The 25,719-nt window shown below is 40.2% G+C and overlaps 1 protein-coding gene across 1 annotated transcript; it reads left to right on the top strand.

Annotated features, from left to right (window-relative positions):
• Positions 1-101: 101 nt before the first annotated feature.
• LOC137281476 (excitatory amino acid transporter-like) lies at positions 102-23,764 on the top strand. The gene is made up of 13 exons (XM_067812721.1): positions 102-189; positions 997-1,224; positions 10,947-11,146; positions 12,886-12,960; positions 13,138-13,260; positions 13,614-13,692; positions 14,289-14,331; positions 15,176-15,299; positions 16,124-16,250; positions 16,481-16,714; positions 17,383-17,577; positions 19,624-19,758; positions 20,172-23,764. The coding sequence occupies exons 3-13, from the start codon at positions 10,951-10,953 to the stop codon at positions 20,317-20,319; spliced, it is 1,479 nt and encodes a 492-aa protein (XP_067668822.1). The 5' UTR covers positions 102-189; positions 997-1,224; positions 10,947-10,950; the 3' UTR covers positions 20,320-23,764.
• Positions 23,765-25,719: the final 1,955 nt, after the last annotated feature.

The following is a 25,719-nucleotide window of genomic DNA, read 5'->3' as shown; positions in this document are numbered from 1 at the left end:
CGATCATAGCAGATTTAGCCTAGAACCAGTCACCAGCCAAGGGACGCAACTGTACACCGCGAGCCGCAGTGCCCGAAGTAAACTAAACCACCCGTTTACTCACATTCCTTGATCACGTTAGATGTCTCAAGGTCGACAGAGTCTTCGTGTTGGTACTCTGCGATATGTGTGGAGAGTGTAAAGTCTAAGGTAAAGTATAGTTCTCCGTCTCCTTCTGTCATTAGTGCCTGACATAACCAGTAACTCACCAACACCTTTACAGTATTTGAGGTGGTTGAGTAATTAGCCTAGAAATCAGGATAAATAGACAGACAGGCTGACAGGCTGACAGGCTGACAGGCAGACAGGCAGTCTAACTTGGTACTTTAAAGTGGCGTATAATACATGAAATATATACAGATCGTCCGAAACGTATGTTTAACACTTAGCCATTTACAGGACACTATATATATATATTATAACATTTGAGCATATGGACTTGATCAGTTTGATTCTAAAACAATCACATAAAATCAGTCGATATAGCCTGGTCCAGTGATAACATCGCTATATACGCAAGTAAGAAAGGAGTAATACCCCTCGTCATGAAAGCGTTTTTCTTTATAACACTAGGACTTCTAATTGTGTTGCCCCCGAAACTGGAACCGTTTTTATAACATATGGAGGGAGGCATGTTTTATGGAAGTGTAAAATAAATGTCGTTGAAGTTTCCCCCTGTGTGTGTAATTTTATGTTTCTGTGGTCTTTCCTTTTGCTAAACTGAAGAAACAAACAAAATAACCGATCAAAGTAAAGACAATATAGTGACGGTGGGGAACTTACCAAACAATAGGAAACAATACAAATGCTTACTAGCAAAAAACGGGACATAATTTGGTAAAACACGTGTGTGATTGTTCACACGGGTATACTCACACAACGCATTACTCGTATGAATCATGACATGGCAGAAACTATTGTATTATTACGTCATTGATACTGTTGAAACTCTTCCAGAAGAACCTGCACTTTTCCTCCCCAAATCTGCCTCGTCATGCGCTCTCACAAACCCATTCACCGCAAAGGCGAGTACCCGGATGTAAACAACGATAAAAGTGACTAAACAGAGCGGCGCGGCTCGATACGCAGGCCGTCGCTGTGTCGTCACAGACGCTGTTACCTGTAGCAGTCACATCGATACAACAGTTGGCAGATAGAGGACGTCTTCGAGGCGGTGGAAACCTAGTAAGTGTATTTCATATATATGATCTGTAATTATTATGTTCTTATTGCTTGCTGTTATTATCATCCTCTTATTTTTTAATCAGTCTTTAATAATGTTACATTTAGATCAGTGTATATTGTTAGAGACAAATGGATAATGTGTATTAAACTCTTAATTCTAACTTTGGGCTACCATGTGTATCTGTACGCCCAAACTATTAAATTATATTTCACGTCGGGCCTCAGTCCTTACACTAATTACAACTTAATGTGATTGTGGAGAAACAGCACCAGTACCCATATTGATATAATGCACGGAGTACACTATCATGGATGCAGAGTACATTATGATTGTAACAATACACAGATGACGCAACCACCCCTAGACTCGGAGAGAATGTAGCCAAACAGATGTAGACGTTGTTTGACGTGTATGAAGGCGTATATACAGGATGTGCAGGAAATGGGAAGGGGGATTGGTGAAATACGTTAACCTGTATTTAAGACGGTAGAACTGTATAACGACCTTCATGTGCATTTGTTTGTTTGTATGTGTGGGCTTGTCTGTATTTGTGTGTTTTATGAGATAGTGAGTTAGTTCTACATTTTATTCGGATGCATATTTCCAGTGAGTGAGTGAGTTTAGTTTTACGCCGTACTCAGCAATATTCCAGCTGTATGGTGGCGGTATGTAAATAATCGAGTCTGGACCAGACAAGTCAGTGATCAACATCATGAGCATCGATCTGCGCGAACCGATGGCATGTGTCAACCAAATCAGCAAGCCTGGCCGATCACCCGATCTCGTTGGTCGCCCCTTACTACAAGCTTGGGTTACTGAAGATCGATTCTAACCCGGACCTTCGAGGGTTGTGCTTTTATGCAGGTATGTGGCTTGAGTGTGTGCATACACGTGTTTATGAATTTGTTCATTTGTTTGTACGTACATGTGTTGCTTTGTGTTTGTGCGTGTGCGTGTGCGTGTGCGTGTGCGTGTGTGTCTACTTGCATGCTACTGTGCTACAGGTTTTTAATCAAACGACCCCAAGTGTATCCACATCACGTGAAAATCTGTCTCTCGTTGCACATTGACTAATTAATCTGAATACCGACCTGAATAACTTGGTTACCGAGTGCATCGCAGTTGTCAACACAGAAAGGTGCATTATAAACAGGCCCGTGTTTTCATGTACAAATGTCCTAATCAACGTTCACAGGTGTGTATTTTTGTATTCTTTTTTTTTTCATTGCATAAAATACACTGTGATGTGTAACTGGCCAATATCGCGCAGTTACCTGCGTGTATTGCCTGCTATGTGCGGGTTGTGATTTTGGAGATGGAGTTAGCAGTTCCTACCCCGATCTCCCGTTTGGCAAATAGCTCATTTGGTTTTTATGTGAGTGAAGGGTTTGGTGGGGAGTGTGTTTACAGGGGTGGGTGGAGCGAGGTCACAGTGAGGGTGTAAGTGATCGTGATACTTGGAGATGGGGATATTCTCTTTGAATTATACGATACCAAACTGAGATGAACCTGACGACTCTTGTATGTTGATGGCCTGTGCCATCCACAAAGGCGACAATAGGACTAAATCTGTCGTACATCTATGTTAAAGTCGTGAGAATTCAACCATCGCTTTGTCCAACAGTACATTGAACGTGTCAGGGCAAAATTCGTTGTCCCTCCTACTCACATGTTGAAGTATTCAGTGGAGTACCGGCGTCTCCACGTTATTTACTACTACATCATGATGAAAGTAATCAGTCTGTTTACAGCCACATTAGTTATGTCTGTGTAGCGTTTGTGTTTGCCTATGTTTGAATAATGACCCCACTATATAAATTAAAACACAAACTTGGCAAATAGTCATAAAGTAAACATTGACAGGTTTCCGTCTAGCAAACATGAGTATTGATACATGGGGTCAAGCAGCGACACCTGCCGTGCCCCCTCAGGCGTGATGGTAGGGGTCCCAGACAGATGCCCTGTCTCACGCTCAGTTCGTTCCAACATCTCAGTACTGTAGGCAACAAACACAGAATAACCACGTAGACTCCTGCTGTCAGTGGGAGAAGCATATATGGGAGACATATTTTCACTGTAATTCATTGTTTGATCATGTAGACAATGTATATTAATTTACGTAAATGATATTTGCTCTAATCACATTCCACTTCTTCAGCTTGTTACTTCGGGCACAAACGGTAGCTTGCGGTCTCTTCACGTGAGTCTAAATAGATCGCCTGTCTTTTGATATATCTATATGTTGCACATCTGTTAGTGTCCGTGCGAGTCTCATAAATACAAAACATTTTACATAGTGGAATATATATTTAAACATTGAATATATCGATAAGACTCAGATTGGTTCAAAGTATTCTGTCAACAGGTGGTTGTAATGTTCGATAGTTTGAGAACATTCAGTTGAAATGCAGTTAAGTCTTTGAATGTCATTTAGAAGTGAAAATACATAAGAATGTCATTTAGAAGTGAAAATACATAAGAATGAAGATTTTTATGGATATCAACTTCTTTATGAGAGAACACAACGTTTCGGAGTTAATGCTTACTCCTTCATCGGATGAACACGTTGTGTTCTCTCATAAAGAAGTTGATATCCATAAAAATCTTCATTCTTATGTATTTTCACTTCTAAATGACATTCTTATGAAATGCAGTTGTCTCTGATCATCTGCAATATTTTCAAATGAAAAATGTTCCTGAGATAACCTTGACCTGTCATGATTGTGATTTCACAGCATTCAACCCACGCTGTCTGTTGTCCTTCATTATCCTAAATATATAAGGCTCATTAAAATTTAGGGAAATGTCTTCTAGTGTAGACATATATCCCCCCCTTTTAGTGTTCAGTACCTGAACGCGTATTATATGTTCCAGTGAGTAATCTTTCAGCTGTAACAGTGGACTGCAGCATGCTTGTTTGATCGGTGTGCTATTATCTTGCTCCGTATTTTTGCCACACATTATGTAATACACAATATTGTGCCAAAAAAAATGAGCATCAAGCTCTGGTAGCAGAAAGAAAGAAAGAAAATATGCATTAGTGTTTATACCTCAGGCTGATCTGCAGTTAGTTGTTGTTAAACCTCAGTGTACGTCAAATTCCTTGATTCGCGTAAATATGAAAGAAGTCATAACATCTGTGTTTCTACCTATGAAACCATATTGAGGAGCTCATTTGGTTATGATATCATTAAAAACATTTCCTTCACGATAATTATTTTTCATTCACATGTACTTTGGTGAGTGAATTTTAATACTGCACGATAATCAAGAAAGTAGGTTCCTATTGATGATAGTTTCACGTGAAATAAAAACAAAATAAGGTGTAGTTTTGAGTAAAGAATTTTGGTGTTAACTTAACATGGTTTCCTTCTTTTATTTGTTTCAATTTGTGATATAACTACCCCTAAAGCATGAAAAAACAATTTAACAGACTGGCAGTCGTTTGTCGCGCTTCTCTACATATTTTAATTTAATCCATTCGGATTTTGTTTGAGCAAACACCCCGGTTGAGACGCCTCCATTTGAAAGTGTCTGCTATGCTGTGTATCAGGGTCATGATGACATTCGAGAGTAGGTCGTGTAGAGTGTTCTGGTTGCGAATGCCTACCGAGAATATGTATTTACCAGATAACATATTGGAATGAAATTAATTAACTACTGTACCTAAATTATAAGTGTTGCGTCACCCACAAAATCTGGTCGAACTCATATAACACGCTTTCAACCGACATGAACGCTCTGTTTGGAAGTAAATATTGATTCTGCTGACGACATCCACACGATGCACCGGAAAGCCTTAAAAAACTGTTGTCAGTCTGTCGCAGATGACGCAATCAACAGTAATTTGTCCGAACACATACGGCACTTTTGGTGTGAAGCCATCCACGACGCTGACACAGACGTGCGGGTGCTAAGTGCCGTCATAACAACATCTCAGTTATATAAGATTAGGAAGGGAATCCTTGAAAATACGTAACACAATCAGAAAAATACTGATCGTGTTGCAAGACAAAATGTCCGTAGTTCAAAACTGGGAGGGCATCGTTATACTACCAGACAGGGAGAACCCACCACTATTAGATGTATAAGCAGTGTAACATGCACTCCCTATTTCACCCACGTTACACTTGGACGCCCCTTCATCTGGACAGCTACGGGTCCATCATCAAATCTCAGAGTGGAGGAGAACACGTTTGTCCATTTATCTTTATATTTCTAGGTGAAATCTGAAAGTAAGACTCCAGATTGAACCCAGTTTGAATTTTTTTTCATGGTATCATTCAAAGACACATTAATGTCATACACCTATGGTTTATAACATGTAATTACCCACAGTCTTGGCTTAATCTTTCTGGAGGAAAATAACTCAGACAGCGGACAGTAATTGCATGCGGAGCGTTTCTTGCTCAAACAGATCGTACACAATAAAACCATTAATGTTTATGCATAATTTCATGATACATAATGCATACATAATGAGTTTGCGCCAGACACTGTCGTACCCTGCAGTCTGTCAAACGAGTACAAAACGAACTCTTATTGGTGCTCCATATATCCTACATTTGATGGGCTGACTTATACAGTTGGCAACGGTCTACTCCCATTTGTGAGAACTCCCTATTGCCAGACAGTCGAGTGGGTAATTAGCAAAGAAAACATAAATACTCCCCTATGTGTTAGACTGAATTAACCCAAGCTAATTGGGGGTTAGTTATGGAACTGAATAATGTGACAGTACAGGACAGATATTTTATTGTGACAAATCACATATTGTGACACTGAGAACACACAACATAACGATACATATAAAAAGAATAAAAAATTCCAGTTTTGATAAATGTATTAATTAAGTGATGATGTATATAGTTGGCAGAGTCTATTATATATTTCAGTGCCTTACAATGAGCAGTCTGTGGGTTGAAGTTGTAAGTTTAGTAAACCAGCGTCTATAATATTAATGTAATTGTGACCACAATGTTCCTAAAATAGTGAACGCTTATTTATTATATAGTTATAACCGTATCTTTAAGTCAAACAATGCTAGGTGCTAGGTACAGCTTGGGTTAGCCAAATATAACACAGTCCAGTATCCTGTTGGATACGCTTGACACTTGTTAACAATGGCACATTAAAATCAGCATTTGAAGAACATAAACTTTTCATAACATTATAAAATATTGTATTTAATTTGCCACTTCAACGTAACATTTCAGCCCAGTTTGATATGAGTTCCACTGATACTGATGGGGTATCTGCTAATTCACCAAAGAGAAAGAAAAAGTAATTTACATGCTTAGATTTACGTGTTTAAAGAGGTAATAATAACTGCTTTAACTATAATTAATATAAATGAATTACATGACAGCTATTTGACAGATCTTTTCGATCACGATTATAAGACAGGCCTTCCGCAAGTACCGATGTCAACCAGGCTGCTCTATCTCTTTGATAATCTGTTTCATTATTTCTGTATCTACCGATGTTCTTTAGTGAAAAATATAAACGCTCTTTAAGTAAAAACATTAGCTCACTAATGAACTATGCCTTCAGCAACAGGGCTGTTCCCACTTTCATTGTAGGGATGAGGAAGCACCACCTATGTGCACTGAACCAATTAACTAATGACTCTCACATATGGGAGTTCTTACAAATGGGACGACACTCCGGCAACAGACGAGTGTCGTTTCTTACTTGAATCATGAAAGTAAAGCGGCTTCAAAATTGAGCTATGTTTATTATATTGTTCATTATTTCGTTATATCTACTGAAATGCACGAGGGCCAGTGTGGTGGGTTATAGCCGTCACATCCGGCGTTGGGGGCATTGCTCCAATCAACATTCCGACTAATTCCGGAATCATTTACCTAATCTGACTTGTCTGTAAAGCCCTTTCCTTATGTATATGAAATCACTTATGTGTTTATGAACAAGTCCCAGTGTTTGTGCGAAGGTGGCAAACACAACAGCACACGATATCTATCAAACTCATTTGCGTCACTGGTGCGTCAAGTTAAAAAATGTCCCCTACATGTTCACCAGTAAACATTCTGAAAACCCGTCCATGTATAAACCTGATCACACAATGTATGAGCAAGTGTTCCGCGACGCTCTTTGAAATCTTGGAGGATAAAGCATGCTTGATTGTACCTCAAAGGTTGGGGAATGTTCATACCATAGGTTTAACAGCCCAGCATAAAGCGAACATTCGTTTTAGTATACAGGTATGAAATATATACAGCAGTTTGACTGGTGTAATTGTTCCAGGTAAAAGGCTAAAGGGAATTAGCAGACTATATCACATTGATGTTCATGAAGCTGAACTCCAGACAGATCAGCAAACAGTGGAACGCGTGCCCATGATTGGTGTACAATACAATGCAACTAGATACTTGTATAGCGCCGACATCCAGCTTTTCCCCTCGATCACTGGATGTTCACAACAACGGCACATCGTATTTTCAATCTCAACTCCCTGGGGATTATACAACTCTTGCAGCCTTAACAGGAGCACCGAGTTAATATAGCTTTCCCATCCTTACTAGATACCCATTCACAGCTGGGTGGACTGGGACACATAGTCACATTACTTTGTCCATGTTTACTGCACGTTGCTGTACCTGCAACTCGCTGGATTAGTAGCCTGGTGCCTTAGACAGCTCGCCCACCACGCCGGTGTACTATTCTGAAAGCTTATGTTGTTTAGGAAGAAGTCTAGTACTTGTACATTTTACATTTTAGTGTTAATGAATTATTGACGTTATTGTCACCAAGGCAGCAGAGAGGCAGTTAATAAGATACAAGCTATTGCGCGCCCGTCTATTTCTTACACGGGTGCACTAAATGTCGGACGGGTATAGAGTATACAATCTATATTTCACACTTGCATCCGATATTCTACTGTCACACGTGTATAGAGTATACAATCTATATTTCACAACTGTATCCGATATTCTACTGTCACACGTGTATAGAGTATACAATCTATATTTAACACTTGCATCCGATATTCTACGGTCACACGTGTATAGAGTATACAATCTATATTTCACACTTGCATCCGATATTCTACTGTCACACGTGTATAAAGTATACAATCTATATTTCACAACTGTATCCGATATTCTACTGTCACACGTGTATAGAGTATACAATCTATATTTCACAACTGTATCCGATATTCTACTGTCACACGTGTATAGAGCATACAATCTATATTTCACAACTGTATCCGATATTCTACAGTCACACGTGTATAGAGTATACAATCTATATTTCACAACTGTATCCGATATTCTACTGTCACACGTGTATAGAGTATACAATCTATATTTCACAACTGTATCCGATATTCTACTGCCACAAGTGTATAGAGTATGTGTTGTTGTTAGGCAAAAGTTGGACGAACGTCATTGCGTGCAACGTTTAATGGATTGCAGCTTCTGTGTATTCTTCTTGCAACCTTTCAGAGGTACTACTTGCTCCTTCACACCAGGTGTATGATGATGACTCAGTGCACAGCGTGAAGATATATAAGAAGAAAATCGTTGACACAACGAAATGCATAGAGCATGGTGTCTATAACTTATTCGTGTATACAGTACTAGCCAAATGAAGTCGTGAAAGTATTGTGACACTTTACACGAGGACAACCTTGATTGAAAGCGTCGTTATCAAGCTACACGAGATAATTCAATTGTCAATTTAATTGTCAACTTTGCAATCCTGGCATGTTATACAAAGCGTAAGCCTCCGAAAATAGGAAATTTTGATAGAAATATATAACTGCGTATACACTGACTAAGCCCAGTAGCTCGGAGAGTTAGAACAGTTGGGGTCTAGACTGGCTTCAATGGGGACATTACAGATAGGACGGGGCAGAAAGTGTGGACTATGAGACCGATGACTGGCATGTGTAAGACCCCGGCGATACAGTGAGAATGTGCTTCGTACAAGAAGGGAATTACATTTGAAACGCCTAATCTCCTAGTAATATTAGCATTCGTATTTCGAAAAATGAATATACAGAACAAGATGAAGGCGACTTTCATCAAAACACGCTCTGCTGATCACAGCTGGTGGTTTCATATCTGTTTGAACAATGCAGCCGACTTGGTAGTGTTCATCTTGGGGAGGTCGGTCACCTAATGAACTCGGGAAATGAAGAACAGTTGGTCTATTAGTATCTGTCTACACGAGGTCACCAACTACTGTCAACATGTATCGACAATTTCAAGGTTTTCCGCGCAAAATCTAATTCTAAAGCGTCTGACAACGTATACGCAAAGTATATGAATACAGTAGAACTCCAAGGGACCAAGGGATTTAGTTCGCTATATCCGTTGTTCGTTATTCACGTTTGACCGCCATATTGGCTTATAGAGATGAAGAGACACGTATATACATGGGCTACATATATTTATTCTTGTACATTGACATTAAAATTCTGATTTCATTGTTCAAATACATTATCTAGAACATGTTTAACAATCACAACAATTTCAACAATATAACACTTAACTGCGTTTAACATAGTCCACAATTTTGCTCTGCACGCCACGTCCTGCCGATTTCATTTTGTTGACTGCTGTACATACATCTGCTAGAGAGTCAAAAGTAGAATTGTCTGTAGTTGATAGTAATTAATTATGCAGAGACCGGTTGATTATGGCGACATACATAGTGTAGTCACTCCACTCCACATCATGAGACTATGGATTTACGAGTTAATCAACAGAGGTCAGAGGTATGTTGGGTCACGTCTTGATCTTCAGCAACCCATGTTGTCGTAAGAGGGAACTAATGTGATCGTATGGTCGTTGTCACTTACGTGTTTCATGTATGTCATCGTATACCAGTTGCGGAGATCGATGCTTATAGTGTCATGACCATGTCATGTGTGACTTTTTGTGTATATCATTACACATCACTAATACTGAGGCCTATATATCATAGGGAAGTGACAGCAGAAGCGGGATGTTGATATGAATATTATCTAGGAATATCTTTGTGTCCATAAAGGTAAGCACTTAATGTATGTAAAGCAATACGTCTCTGCCATTGTAGATCTTCCTCTGTGATAAAGTTGCAAATAAGTTGACGCTAAATCGTTTTCGTTGACCCTTTTCAACTTCATGACGTCAATGCACATACAGAAAGGTAGCTGCGAGAGGCTGAAGCTTTTGGACACTTTAGTGTGTACAAGTGGTCTTGAAACGTTGTCCGGTGATGTCGACATTGGTGACCTTCACTAACATGTCGACTGGGAATGCACTGATAATTAAGAACAATACACACATATTGATAGGAAGGAAATGTTGCTTGCGTTACGATGACGAGACTTACTCACCATTCTTTGATGAGCAAAGGGAGACATTTGGGATAACATTTAAGAGCTTTCTGTTATGTTATCATAACGATAGTCCAACAGTATGTTGGACACTTCTGTTCTCGTTGATACTTTGTATCAAAGGGCCAACGTTTGCTCCCTTTTAATGATTTTCCATGCATGCAGTGCCAACCAAAGGTATATATAAGTTCATACATATGAAAATAACAGAAGTCCCGGGAATGGAAAGACCAGTAAAACGTATTAGGTTTTAACATTAACGTATAAGGTTCTGAAAATGGAACTGAACTTGACAAGTGTTTCCAAGACCAGGGATAGTTCATGTGATAGGGTGCACTAAATGCTTGCCCCTACAATGTTTTTACTTTTCAGAACGATGGAACGACAAAATCTAACGGCGGAGCCCATGATTGAAAAAGCCAACAAGAAAGGTTCCTTTCTGTTCAAAGTGAAATCTTTTTTGCGAAGAGACGCTCTGCTTCTCCTGACAGTTGCTGGGATTGTAGTTGGATTTGCAGTCGGATTCGGAGTCAGAGAACTGCATCCATCCAAAGACGCCCTCATGTGGATAGGTAAGCTGACATCAAGTTAGTTACTAAAGGTTGTGTTGGTGTCCTACAGTGCTGCCCTCAGCTGGACGTCCTTTCCTCACACAGTGTCCATCTCAAGATTGTGTTTGTTGAGCTTATGCTGACTGTTTAATCTAAGTCGCAGTTTCGCTTGATCTTTAACAAGCGATGATCACAAAGAACACATCGCAAAATATTAAACAAATGTACATTCTGCAAGACAAATCTGTGCTCTTGACTAACCTGTGTGAATATTACAAATACATTCCACGTGAAAATGGGATTTTCGCCTTGTCTTTTTTTGTTTGCACCAAACGGCATTTCTACAAAATATACCTTACGACAGAATCACAGAGTGCGACACGAGGACTGAAATTTATATACTTATTTCTTTTTCAATGTTTTCGAAGTTCACACAAATCTCGACTGCCCTTTTAACATTCATGAACCGTTTGACGTGGTCCTCTTAAACATATACCCACTCCTGACAGATCAAATAAACCTTAAGAGTTGCCTGTGAATGTCAGTCATCACCCTCTTGCATGGCGGGATCTAACGTGTGTACACAGACAGTGATCACTGACCTTAACCCGCGCTGTTAACCCACTACCTGCAGCACTAGTATGTGTCGTGGCCTGTCGAGGACATCCAACCGGTTCATCGATTGGCTGAACGAATGATTATACGGGATGTCAAGGCGTATACCGCCAGACATACCACACAGATTCACAGTGTGTACACGTGGTTACATACTATACAGCTTGTTGCTTTGCCCCAGTACCACAGTAATACAAGAATGATACCTCGCAGGTGTACCACAGAGATATATCATACATGCATGCCACCCAAAAATATCATACGTGCATACATCGCTGGTGTACCACAGATATATATCATAAACAAATACCACACAGATATATCATGCATGCATACCTCGCAGGTGTACCACTCAGATATATCATAAACAAATACCACACAGATATATCATGCATGCATACCTCGCAGGTGTACCACTCAGATATATCATAAACAAATACCACACAGATATATCATGCATGCATACCTCGCAGGTGTACCACTCAGATATATCATAAACAAATACCACACAGATATATCATGCATGCATACCTCGCAGGTGTACCACTCAGATATATCATAAACAAATACCACACAGATATATCATGCATGCATACCTCGCAGGTGTACCACTCAGATATATCATAAACAAATACCACACAGATATATCATGCATGCATACCTCGCAGGTGTACCACTGAGATGTGTCATGCATAAATACCATACAAGTCATACATCTATGTTGGGTCAAGTTTGCGCCTACTGCCTGAATCTAACGGCCACTGCGGTCATACGTGTCCACTACGTATACCCCTTTGCGATCATATGGACCAGATAATCCAGTGATCGACAGTATTAGCATCGATCCAAGCAACTGGGATACGATGAGATGAGTCTGACCACCCGATTCCGTTAGTCGCTTCTGAGAACAAGCATGGGTTTCCTGAAGACCGAGCTAACCCGGATATTCAAGGTCCGTTTTGTAAGGCAGCCCTTAAAGATAGAGGGAAACATTTAGACCAAGTACACCATCCACAAACACTATACAAAAGGAAACATTTTTGGAGTTTCGGTAATTGTCTGTGCAAACATTTAACGCTGTTCAAATCGGTCTATGAGGGTTTGTATTTTGTTTAGAGGTAAATATATCACAATGCGGATTTCAGGTATGCCAGGAGAGCTCTTTCTGCGCATGTTGAGAATGATGATTCTTCCGTTGATTGTCTGCAGCGTTATATCAGGTAAACTATTCAACTCTTTCAATCTGCACCTCGGGTGCCATGTCAACCATTGAATTTCGATCCCCACATGGATACAATGTGTGTAGCCCATATCCCCTATTTCAATCATTGTTCGAAGACTAATACTTATGAACATTCATAAATAGGACTGATCACTTTCTACTCCTTGTCACACAGGAACAGCATCGCTGGATCCCAAGTCTAACGGGAAAGTTAGTGTCGTAGCTTTCGTCTTCATCGTAGTAACGAACAGTCTTGTCTGTATTGAAGCTATTGCACTACATTTCATCGTTAAACCAGGTAACCATCTAAACTCACGTCTCGTGTAAGATGTAATTGGATGAGATAACACTAAAATATAAATGAAATGCTTACATAAATGAATGAATGAATAAATACTTTTCAATTGAACATTATAAATTATCGAAGCAAGAATTGTTTCCTTATGATGATGGGAAATCAATGGCTTAATGTACATTGACTTTGTGATACAGAGAAGCTAGGTGAGTGATTGTGAACCTTAATAATTGTTGAACCTGGAGAGACCGAGATAAATAGTGTTGTGTTGTGTTGTGTTGTGTTGTGTTGTGTTGTGTTGCAGTTGTTGTATAGATGATGACGTATATAATTGTGCTGTTGTATTGTTCTGACAGGATCTGAGCAGTTGAGTGTTGATGAAAGTGTGACTCGCGAGATCATGGAAACTCAGGATATATTCGCCGACATGCTCAGGTTCGCACTTTGATGGCGTCTCTTTTTGCTGAGGTTAATTTAGGCATTGTAGGATGACCCAGGATGTTTGCATCCTGTGTTCGCTCACTCCCACCTTTCATTGTCCCCCTCTCTTTCTCTTTCATACAATGAAATTCTCCCACTTAGACTTCACCAATGGATGTTGTCTTGGGCCACAGAACGTCAATACCAGTTTAGTTCCGATTGGAAACTCAAGCAGTTAATTAGTGCACGCTCACAGATAATAGACTACAATTCGTTTCTCTTTCACGTGAACAGAAGTAGGTTGTCACGACCATTTAAGTATGGGCGTGCCGCAGAAACTTGCTTTTCCAGTTTTCGTCTGGTACACTCTGACATCGACCATGCTTCTTGTTATTTAGTCGTAGTTCCCTCTTTTCATCTTATCACCCTTTTAATTGCTCAGGCCATTTCCTTCGGTTTGATTCTAGTTCAAAGTTACCTGAATGTGAAAATACATTAAAACATGTGAAGGACGTGTGGTGAGTTCATGTATTTATATTTCTGCCCGATCTTCCGCCAAGTGCTTGTGTAATAAATAGAGTTCTGTGTATGCCTCTTGTATTCTGTTGCAGGAACATTGTGCCGGACAACGTGGTGGAGGCGACGTTCAGGCAGGTGGGTTTGCGTTTCCAATAATTATTCTCACATGCCTGGATAGGAATTTGCATAGATTAAACTGTTGTGCGCGAAGCATATTTCACTAAATTACACGCACAGATGAATCAATCAGTTTTTTGTTTAAAAAAATAGAATTGAGGTTCATAAATATTCTCATGAGTTATATTTCTCCCGTTGGCAGTGATTATCAGTGGGTGGAACCTCTGATATGGTCGATTCTGTTGAATGATGAAGCACTGCTCTGTTCTGCTCATTTCCATGCGGGTCGGGTTCTTCTGAGTTAAACACTGTACACGGGGTTTAGACACTTTCCAGGGGGTAAATCATTTCCTGTGTATAAGAGAACATTTACCCCGAAGTTGGATCTCTGAATATCTGAATAACCATACGTATAGCAACACTGTTTTATGGCTATGTTGAGCTCAGTAAATGAGATGATTTTGTACTGGAGGAATTTTATTGTATCTATGTGCGCAGCTGTCCTGGGAACAGTAATGGGTGGTATGTGTTTGTGGGAGATAGACATCACATATATGTCTATGTCGTCATATGATGTACAAAGTATACGTGATCATTGCAAAAGTCCTTTCATTACTTTGTTTGGTAGGTAATCACTGGAATACATCCGATATCTCAAGGACACTCGTGTGATACTCTTTCTACATATATCACTGAACTGTGAACATACGAGATAATGGTATCAACTACCAAGGACATGGAAAGGCGATGCCTAAATGCAAATTATTACACATAGTTGTTTAATGGGGCGTTACACATGTAGAATCTGTGTGCATGTACATGTGCATGTGCATCATGTCACGTGTTCCGTGTGTTGACACAGGTCCAGACACAGTACGCCGCCTCGGTGACGGATGTAGCGAGGAATAACTCCAACGCCACTGTGGTAGATGTCGTCACACACGTCACCAAGTCCCTGGGCAAGACGGACAGTGTTAACGTGTTAGGTAATACACGCTGGGACCTGGTGGACGAAGTGATTTTGCCTGTTGATATCATGATGAATGCTTCTGTCGATCTCATATCGCACTGACTGAACCCGCGTGCAGGCTACAATAATGAAGCAGACATAAAATATACACTTTTATCAAAAGTAATAAATTGTAGTTACATCTAGTAAATTTATATGTAGTGAGTGTGTTTGGTGTACGCCGCTTTTGGCATTAATCCGGAAATATCACGGCGGTGCGATCTTTAAGGAACATCACTATATATTTCACATGCTGTGATGCAAGGTCCAATGATTGTTGACCTACTAGCTGACGTGAACTATAACGTTATAAATATTCCTATGCTTAAAACGAAAATAAATCAACATATTATTCTGCTGATATTTTCAGTATGTCACAATAAATAGTATTCAGTGAGATTAATTGAATGATAATGTTACTGAAATGTTCTTTTTGTTTGAATCCGAGAAGATCCGGATTAGAATTGATTTTCGTAATCCATGCTTCTCCGGTCCGGGCTCGATTTTTTTTTACAGACCGCGGCCAAAAGCTGGAATATTGCTGAGTACGGCGTAAAACTAAACTCAGTCAGTCTTTCTGTCCCTGTCTCTTTGCGACCAGCGCCATCTTATACCATTAAAGCACATAGCTCCCATCATTCGGCAGGAGTTCCTGGAATAATATAGATGGACACACTTCAGATCTGATTTATGTAAACAGGAGAATGAAACTAACCTAAAGACATAATGTTTTTATAGCTACGGGTGTATGGATACTTTCAGTCTTGTACCTCATTCTAAAACCTGTACAACTCTCTACAGGTCTGATCACAGCTTGCACCATCATCGGCATGGCCGCCAGCGCGCTGAAGGACAAAACCGACATCTTCCTCAAGTTCTTCTCGGGTGCCACGGAAATCGTCCTTCTGATCTTGAGAAAATTCTTTTGGTAAATACGCAGTATGTCGTGGTATGGCAATAAACCTAAATCAGTCTCTCGGTTTTGAAGCTGCTCAGTTGTCCACTTGTCGCAACTCATACAAACAAATTCATGACTTTCTCCTACAGTTAGAAGTCATAGACTTCAAACGCCGTTTCAATTAAGTAAAACGCTGTTCCAATTAAATATATACATATCATCATCATCATCATCATGTCTGTCCTCCCTGTGTTGTGTAGGGTAGCACCTGTGGGTATCGGCAGCCTCATCGCAGTGTCGGTGGCTGGAGTGAGCAACATCACCGGGACCTTCTCACAGCTGGGGATGTTTGTCGTCGCAGTTACAGTCGGCATTCTGTTTCATTCCTTCATTGTCCTGCCCGCCATTCTGTTTGCACTGACTAGAAGAAACCCCTATGCCTACCTTCTGACAATCTTTCGACCTTGTCTCATCGGCTTCGCCTCCACAAGCACGTGAGTGTCGGATTCAGTTAAGACGTATAGTTGGGATGCCAGGGAAGATATCCCCAGTAGTCATGTCTAGAGATGATCAGATAGTCAGCCCAGTGAGCTTAGTTATACGCTATAGTGCCCCACTAAAGTCAGTGTCTACAATTCAGGCTATAGTCAGCCAGGACCAGGTTTTATTATTAAATGAGTGCGTCGTAAAAGACACACTTGTAGGATGGTAAAACAGATTCGTTAATTGTTTTACACATTGAAAACAACGAATTTCGATTGGAAAGAAGTATATTTTTGTGTCGTGAAATGCTATATGTTTCCGTCAGCAACGTTTAATTGGACCTTCATTTTGCCGTCTACTCCATAAGCTTCTATCGGTTCAACAATGTTGGTCCTGCCCACGTACTAAGTCAATACGCGTTGCCTCCCTTCCTCTGTTAGGCGTGATGAAACATTATGTCAGGCCGAAAGAGCATTTCGGATTCAAGCAGAACGATATCCCCGTAAAGTAATGGTGTACACAAAAATAGATACTCAAATCAATGACTTTAACAGATAATAGTTTGCTTCCCTGTCACTGCTGGACAATCATGCTCTGTTATTTAGCTATTGTAATACATATTTACATATATTGCTGTACCAGAACTTAGTTTATTTTCGTCTATCTGTTCGTTTTCTAGAGCTGTGGCCATTCCTGAGATGCTAGAATCTTGTGAAGTGAAAAACGGTATCGACTCCCGAGTGAGTCGATTTGTGATTCCATTCAGCGTCACGCTGAACGCCGATGGCAGCGCCCTCTACATTACGTCAGCAGCGTTATTTATAGCTAACTTAAGTGGCGTGGAGGTCACATTTGGCGTTGTGGCTATTATCGGGTGGGTATGAGCGAAGACAACAGTTGTCTGTTTCGTTGAATTATATATTATATTATATTATATTATATAATATTATATTATTTCGTTGAATTATATAGGGTTGACAAGGACCTGGATCCCAGCTGGTGTAAATCTGGAAGCTAGATGGCATTTAAATTAACGTAAATGCGATCACTGAAATGTTAGGTATAATTTCTATTCTTTTGGAACAGTTCTACGAACACAAATTTGCTATATTAAACGACGTACATAATTTTATCCCTTTGGTGTGACAGGATCCCGTTGTTGTGAACTGGAATACGTGAATCGTCATAGATCCACTGTGATTCTTAGTTTGTGAACACAATGCCTGAGCTCATGGACAATACAAATGATTCAGTTCTGCCTTTCCTGTCAATGCTGCAGTAAAAGTAAAATGCTGTTGTTCACTCCTGTGTAATATCAACCAAACTTAACTTTCTCCCTAACCCGATGATCTCTTTCATATACCCGGTGGAATAAGTCATGTTACTATAACCTTCTAGCACCTAACAGGCAGCTTGGGTTATCCGGGGTAATAATATGCCTGCTTTGACTGTTAGCGCTATGAGTATTCACCTCGTGCGTGGAGTTTGGCGCAATATAAATGCACATATTATTATATACTGGCGAAATATCAGTAGCTCTTCCGTGTTTCAGTGTGATAGCGTCTGTATGAATTCGTCCTGCACGGTTCAGTGTGATATTGGCTGTATCAGTCCCTTTTCCATATTTCAGTGTGATAACGTTTGTATCAATACTTTTTCCATGTTTCAGTGTGATAGCGTCTGTACGAACTCGTCTTGCACGGTTCAGTGTGATATTGGCTGTATCAGTCCCTTTTCCATATTTCAGTGTGATAACGTTTGTATCAGCCCTTCTTTCATGTTTCAGTGTGATAACGTCTGTATCAGTCCTTCTTCCATATTTCAGTGTGATAACGTCTGTATCAGTCCTTCTTTCATGTTTCAGTGTGATAACGTCTGTATCAGTCCTTCTTTCATATTTCAGTGTGATAACGTCTGTATCAGTCCTTCTTCCATATTTCAGTGTGATAACGTCTGTATCAGTCCTTCTTCCATATTTCAGTGTGATAACGTCTGTATCAGTCCTTCTTCCATATTTCAGTGTGATAACGTTTGTATCAGCCCTTCTTTCATGTTTCAGTGTGATAACGTCTGTATCAGTCCTTCTTCCATATTTCAGTGTGATAACGTCTGTATCAGTCCTTCTATATTTCAGTGTGATAGCGTCTGTATCAGTCCTTCTTTCGTGTTTCAGTGTGATAACGTCTGTATCAGTCCTTCTTCCATATTTCAGCGTGATAACGTTTGTATCAGCCCTTCTTTCATGTTTCAGTGTGATAACGTCTGTATCAGTCCTTCTTCCATATTTCAGTGTGATAACGTCTGTATCAGTCCTTCTTCCATATTTCAGTGTGATAACGTCTGTATCAGTCCTTCTTCCATATTTCAGTGTGATAACGTTTGTATCAGCCCTTCTTTCATGTTTCACTGTGATAACGTCTGTATCAGTCCTTCTTCCATATTTCAGTGTGATAACGTCTGTATCAGTCCTTCTATATTTCAGTGTGATAACGTCTGTATCAGTCCTTCTTTCGTGTTTCAGTGTGATAACGTCTGTATCAGTCCTTCTTCCATATTTCAGCGTGATAACGTTTGTATCAGCCCTTCTTTCATGTTTCAGTGTGATAACATCTGTATCAGTCCTTTTTCCATAATGCAGTGTGATAACGTCTGTATCAGTCCTTCTTCCATATTTCAGTGTGATAACGTCTGTATCAGTCCTTCTTTCATGTTTCACTGTGACAACGTCTGTATCAGTCCTTCTTCCATATTTCAGTGTGATAACGTCTGTATCAGCTCCTCTTCCGTGTTTGAGTGTGATAATGCCTGTATCAGTCCTTCCATATTTCAGTGTGATAATGCGTGATAATGCGAACTGTTCTATCATTCTTTTTCTTTCACTGTGTTAACAGTTTATCAGTCTTTTTTTGCCATGTTTCAGTGTGTTAACAGCTGTAGCAGCAATGGCAATCCCATCCGTCCCTAGTTCAAGCATTGTCACCTTAGTCATCATACTGACGTCCGCCAACATACCTGTTGATCACATCGCTCTTTTGTTTGCAGTCGAGTGGTTCTTGTAAGTGAGCACATTCAGATCCATAGCACTTGACACAATGCAATGAAATACGGTGCAAATACCCGATTCAATACACGGTACCTAGTAACGATTAATAAATTGCATGGCAGGTGAAGAATCCAGCTACATGTGCGCATTTGATATATTAACATAATGCCACCCTCAAACCCCACCACCACCGCACCCCCATCCCCCCCCCCCCCCCACCACCACCACCACCAACAGACCCACCCCCTTAAGTAATCCCCCGTATACATGGGTGCAAAAGGCGTAAGCCTGTTTACGATGCAATCTATTGTATGTACTGTATCCTATTACACTTTTCACACAATGGGACAGAAATCTCAGGATACGTCTCGCTTGAATTCAAGCTTTTCTGAACATTAACTAGCTTTCTTTCCATCTGATTTCAGGGACCGCATTCGTACACCAACCAACATTGTAAGTCATACTTTCAACGCGGCTGTAACCTACAGTTTCTGCAGAGCTGATCTCCGAGCTCTGGATGAGGCCAGGACGAAAGAGGAAGAAGCTGAGATGACGTCAATTTCTCCTGCATAGACAGTGATTGATGGCATACATGTACACGAACACCACAGTGGATGGAAGCGATACTTATACAGACTTGCACATACATTAGCATGTTACATATTCAAACTGTTCTCTCTGAATCTGGTTCAGTGGGCGAGCATTATGTAATATCCAGGATGATTATGCAATGGTTTGGTGGATATTACATTGTATTCAGCGGAAGAAAACTGAATGTTTGCTATCTGCATATGTCCCAACTACTGTTACTGTTATAGATACTGAGCTGGTGACCTAGGAACCCTAGTCTACATGTAGACAGATATTTGATATGGTCAATTAGTCGTACGAGTAGCATTCAGCTACCCAGGTAACGAAAGGATCATGTGTTCAGCTGACCTCGCTCATGCTCATGGTTGCTTTCAGGGCATTGTTGGTCCAGACACCGTGCAAACCGCCGTCGTATACATGTAATATTTCTGAGTGCAAAACAAACCTTAAATATGCTCCTTCTGTTACTGGATCATTCGTATGTCGGATGTATTTATATTGTGATTGTCTAGTCAAAACTAAACACTCCCAGTAAAAGAAAGTACGCCGATGTTTCATGGTAGCTAAACGTGACACAAATATGAATTAATGGTTATTGGATGGCGATGTATTTGATTTGGGCATCATCGTTGTGTTTGGAACATAAGTGTACTGTGTTTTGTAGAATGTATTTTACTTGCCAACGTTTATACGTGATATTCATTGCCATACAGTTTGCCAGATAATACGTCCTTTTCTGCGTCAGTTTGCTTAGTAACAAAAGAATGAGGACTTTTTTATGGATATACAACTTCGTTATTCTGTATAGGCGACGTTTTGACAGAGATTTTAATGTCGTGGTCAAGCAAGTTGTAGATGAGTTCATTCATCTATTGTCCAAACATCTCATGTATATATACATCACCCAAACTTTTACTTCTCATGCACCACTTGCGTGGCAACGCTAAACGTCGCCTATACAGAATAAGACAGTTGTATATTCACAAAACAGCCCTCATTTTCATATCTATCCAAATTCTAGAACACGAATCACAGACATGCATAGTCATTATTTATGCCAAACGCTTGCTTCATAACCCAAACGCTTGCTTCGTCCTCACCAATATTATTAAATCTGAGCATTTCAAATGCTAAAGAATGAAACTTTTAAAAAAAACAAATTTTGATAAAGCTATGGTTTTTCAAATCATGTTTTTGTTAAATAGATCAATATAACAAAAGCAGCGGACTAAGGCATATATTTGTGGTGACATTATCACTTGAAATATTGAATGACGTCATGTATGTTGATGCCATGGACCTTGACAACTGTGGCGGTGTTACGCCATGTCCACCGTCAAATCTAGTTCAACACAACGATAGCTTACTATACATAGACATTACACGCTGAGCTTTGATAATGTGTCTGCTCAAACTGTGGTAGCAGAGGATCAAAAACGTCCAGATTGTGGATGTCTGAAGGAGGAATGCGCCAGATGTGATCTGAGCAGAAGGGCTTTGATAATTATTGTTATGGTTTCGACTTTAGGTACCAGATTGGATCATTCACTATGTTCTCTTTGTCTATACCTTGTGTGTAGGGTGTCGAACATGCTAGATTATTCAGTACAGTAGCGAACTCAGTCTATTACAACAGGAAACGCCCAAATCACTAGAACCTACGGTTTTAACTAGCATTGTATATACATTTCATTTACTCTGAAATTATATCTTTACGTTTAGAGTTGATGAGGAAGAGATTTAACACTCAACAGATGGCTATAAACTCAAAAGACCCGTGAAGATCCCGCGGTAGAATAGGCCTTCAGCAACCCATGCTTGCCATAAAAGGCGACTATGCTTGTCGTGAGAGGCGACTAACGGGATCGGGTGGTCAGACGCGCTGACTTGGTTGACACATGTCATCGGTTCCCAGTTGCGCAGATCGATGCTCATGTTGTTGGTCACTGGATTGTCTGGTCCAGACTCGTTTATTTACAGACCGCCGCCATATAGCTGGAATATTGCTGAGTGCGGCGTAAAACTAAACACACTCACTCACACTATAAACTGTCCTTTTTTTCTTTACGCTCAGTTTGCTCGAGACCCACTGAAAGCCACCCGTACTAGTCTGTGGGTATCATTTGTACTTTTAAATGTAAGGTAAAGATCTTTACGTCCTATTTGGGACATAGAACGCTTATATGGGATTATCTCATCTCTTGTACAACTTAAAGAGGGTCCGGGATCCATGTCATGTTTTGTACAACTTAAACAGTGTCCATGTCATGTCTTGTACAACTTAAACAGGATTCATGTCATGTTTTGTATATAGTAAACAGGGTCTTGTATAAATCAAACACGGTCCATATCATGTCTTGTACAACCTAAACATGGTCCATGTCATGTCTTATACACTTAAACAGTTTCCATGGTTGGTTTTGTACAACTTAAACAGGGCCCATGTAATGTCTTGTACAAGTTAAAAAGGGTCCATGTCATGTCTTGTGTAAACTAAACAGGGTCCATGTCATGTCCTGTACATTTAAACACTGTCCATGTCATGTCTTGTACAACTTAAACAGTGTCCATGTCATGTCTTGTACAACTTAAACAGTGTCCATGTCATGTCTTGTACAACTTAAACAGTGTCCATGTCATGTCTTGTACAACTTAAACAGTGTCCATGACATGTCTTGTACAACTTAAACAGTGTCCATGTCATGTCTTGTACAACTTAAACAGTGTCCATGTCATGTCTTGTACAACTTAAACAGTGTCCATGACATGTCTTGTACAACTTAAACAGTGTCCATGACATGTCTTGTACAACTTAAACAGTTTCCATGGTATGTTTTGTACAACTTAAACAGGGTCCATGTCATGTCTTGTACAACTTAAACAGTGTCCATGTCATGTCTTGTACAACTTAAACAGTGTCCATGACATGTCTTGTACAACTTAAATAGGATCCATGTCATGTCTTGTACAACTTAAACAGGGTCCATGTCATGTCTTGTACATCTTAAACAGGTCCCATGTCATGTCTTGTACAACTTGAGTGGGTTTCGGGTTAATTCAGCTGACAGTTCGAGCACGTATGACGTCATAAAACATTTTTTCAGTTTGCTTGTTATCCTATAGTGTTCGAGTTTCACAAAGAAGTCTAATGGCAATATTGTCACTGCAAATCTGTGGGCACAGGTGGTGTCGAGATGGGGTTTTTGTTTCACTACATCAGTACCCATACACGTGGGAAATCGAATCATTATGCGGATTTAGCTTACTGGTACTCTGATGGATGCGACAGGCCGAGCCCTGAGTAATACTGGAAATGGATTGTAGTATGTCTCTATAAATGAGTTGTTTGTCCATGTTTGAATCAAAATGTATATTCAACAATGAATTCAATAAAAACTGTGGCTACCTATCAATCACAATGATGATTCTCCGATTTTTGCGTATTTCTCGTACAGGCCCACCAGGGCATTTTGTGTGTGGTGGAAAGATGGGTGGTTTGACCGAAAGATATGGCAGCCTGTGGCCGCGTTATTTGTTTTGGTATAAATAGATAAATACATAAAAACTAGCACGACTTTGACAAGAGGGGTGACTTTCTAACAGTCACTTCATGTCGGACATTGCATCAGGTTCAGGCGTTTGTGTCCACATTTCACATCTATGGAGGTCAAATATGTTGTGCTCTCTCTACAAAAACATTCAAAGGAGGTAATGCTATTCCTGGACAACATTTGTCATGACACTCAAGGCTTTGACCTTTCAAAAAGGTTTCACGTGAAACGTAAAGGACATTTTCAGTGATCTGACACATTAACAAGAAGCAAGTTTTAGTGTAAAAGAAGCATCCGTCGTACAGACGATGTCTACGAATAAATACAAAAAGCAGAAAGAGAGCTACTACCACTGACATCCCACGACACAAGATGTTTCATCTCTACATGAGACGCCATTACACCACCATCGACACTAAACAAGAAACAACCATTCTCTACGAGACCAACCACCACCACTACAACAGAAATGAAAGTCGGACATGTGGTATTCTAGATGGCGTGTATGAAACCAAATGTGGAAGTTTCGGTGGCTGAGTTGTCCTTTATCGTCGTATGTGCATGTTGTAATACTACATTACTGGCATGACCGACTTATTCTCTTCTCTTCCCATGTTTAAATGCCGCATTCCCAGTTAAAAAAAGTCTTTAGCATCGAGGAAATCAGAAATGCGCTCCACACATTGCAACTACATGTCGAACGCCATATGCGTGGCACCTCCCTATTATGATTCAACTTTTGTTTCTCTCATATTGGTCTTCATGACTTCCAGCAACAGTGGAACATGGTTAGAGACTTGAATAACTTCTGGCTGTGGACCAGCAGTAAGGCAGTTTACGGTATTTCTACAATGACGGTGGTGAAACTCTTCCCTCATAAGTACAGTTCTCAGTTCACGTGACACTGTTTATTGACTACTGCGGACAATTTTCCTTCCATGCGTTATTTAATAAGGGAAGGAATATTCAATTTATAATTCATGTATGCTTGCCATATCTATTGAATCATCGCTTATTTTCGTTAGAAACCCTCTCCCAATTCTGTATTCAGTCAAGCGTATATTATGTGGACTATTGTCCTCAGGGCAAGAAGGCCTCGCTTAACGCAGTAATCATTTCTTTAAACACTGCGGGCGTCCGTGCATCTGCGCAAACTTGTCATAGTTTCCCTGTAGATTTGCACATTAAAGCTGATGGGCGTTGAAAGTACACTTCTGTTCATGATATGTACAAAGTAATTTAGTATGTTTCCCGTTCATACGTTGCCATGGTATGTTTCCCGTCCATACGTTGCCATGGTATGTTTCCCGTTCATACGCTGCCATGGTATGTTTCCCGTCCATACGTTGTCATGGTATGTTTCCCGCCCATACATTGCCATGGTTTCTTTCCCGTCCATACGCTATCATGGTATATTTCCCTTTCATCCGTTGCCATGGTATGTTTCCAATCCATACGTTGCCATGGTATGTTTCCAATCCATACGTTGTCATGGTATGTTTCCCACCCATATGTTCCTCCATATATCATTTCAATTCTCTTTCTATTTCTTCCTTCTCCAACCCGTGAAGGTCCCGGGGTAGAATAGGCCTTCAGCAATCCATGCTTGCCATAAAAGGCGACTATGCTTGTCGTAAGAGGCGACTAACGGGATCGGGTGGTCAGACTCGCTGACTTGGTTGACACATGTCATCGGTTCCCAATTGCGCAGATCGATGCTCATGTTGTTGATCACTGGATTGTCTGGTCCAGACTCGATTATTTACAGACCGCCGCCATATAGCTGTAATATTGCTGAGTGTGGCGTAAAACTAAACTCACTCACTCACTC

Source organism: Haliotis asinina, chromosome 4 (assembly GCF_037392515.1).
Source record: "Haliotis asinina isolate JCU_RB_2024 chromosome 4, JCU_Hal_asi_v2, whole genome shotgun sequence".
In the NCBI taxonomy this organism is placed as follows: domain Eukaryota; kingdom Metazoa; phylum Mollusca; class Gastropoda; order Lepetellida; family Haliotidae; genus Haliotis; species Haliotis asinina.
The sequence above is the reverse complement of the archived record's forward strand: the minus strand, read 5'-3'. Positions and strand labels throughout refer to the sequence as shown.

Excerpts from the sequence above, each read along its gene's own strand:
- LOC137281476 (XM_067812721.1), top strand. The coding sequence starts at position 10,951 with ATGGAACGACAAAATCTAACGGCGGAGCCCATGATTGAAAAAGCCAAC. Across the intron at positions 11,147-12,885 it reads AGACGCCCTCATGTGGATAG|GTATGCCAGGAGAGCTCTTT; the intron begins GTAAGCTGACAT and ends TGCGGATTTCAG. Across the intron at positions 13,261-13,613 it reads ACATTTCATCGTTAAACCAG|GATCTGAGCAGTTGAGTGTT; the intron begins GTAACCATCTAA and ends TTGTTCTGACAG.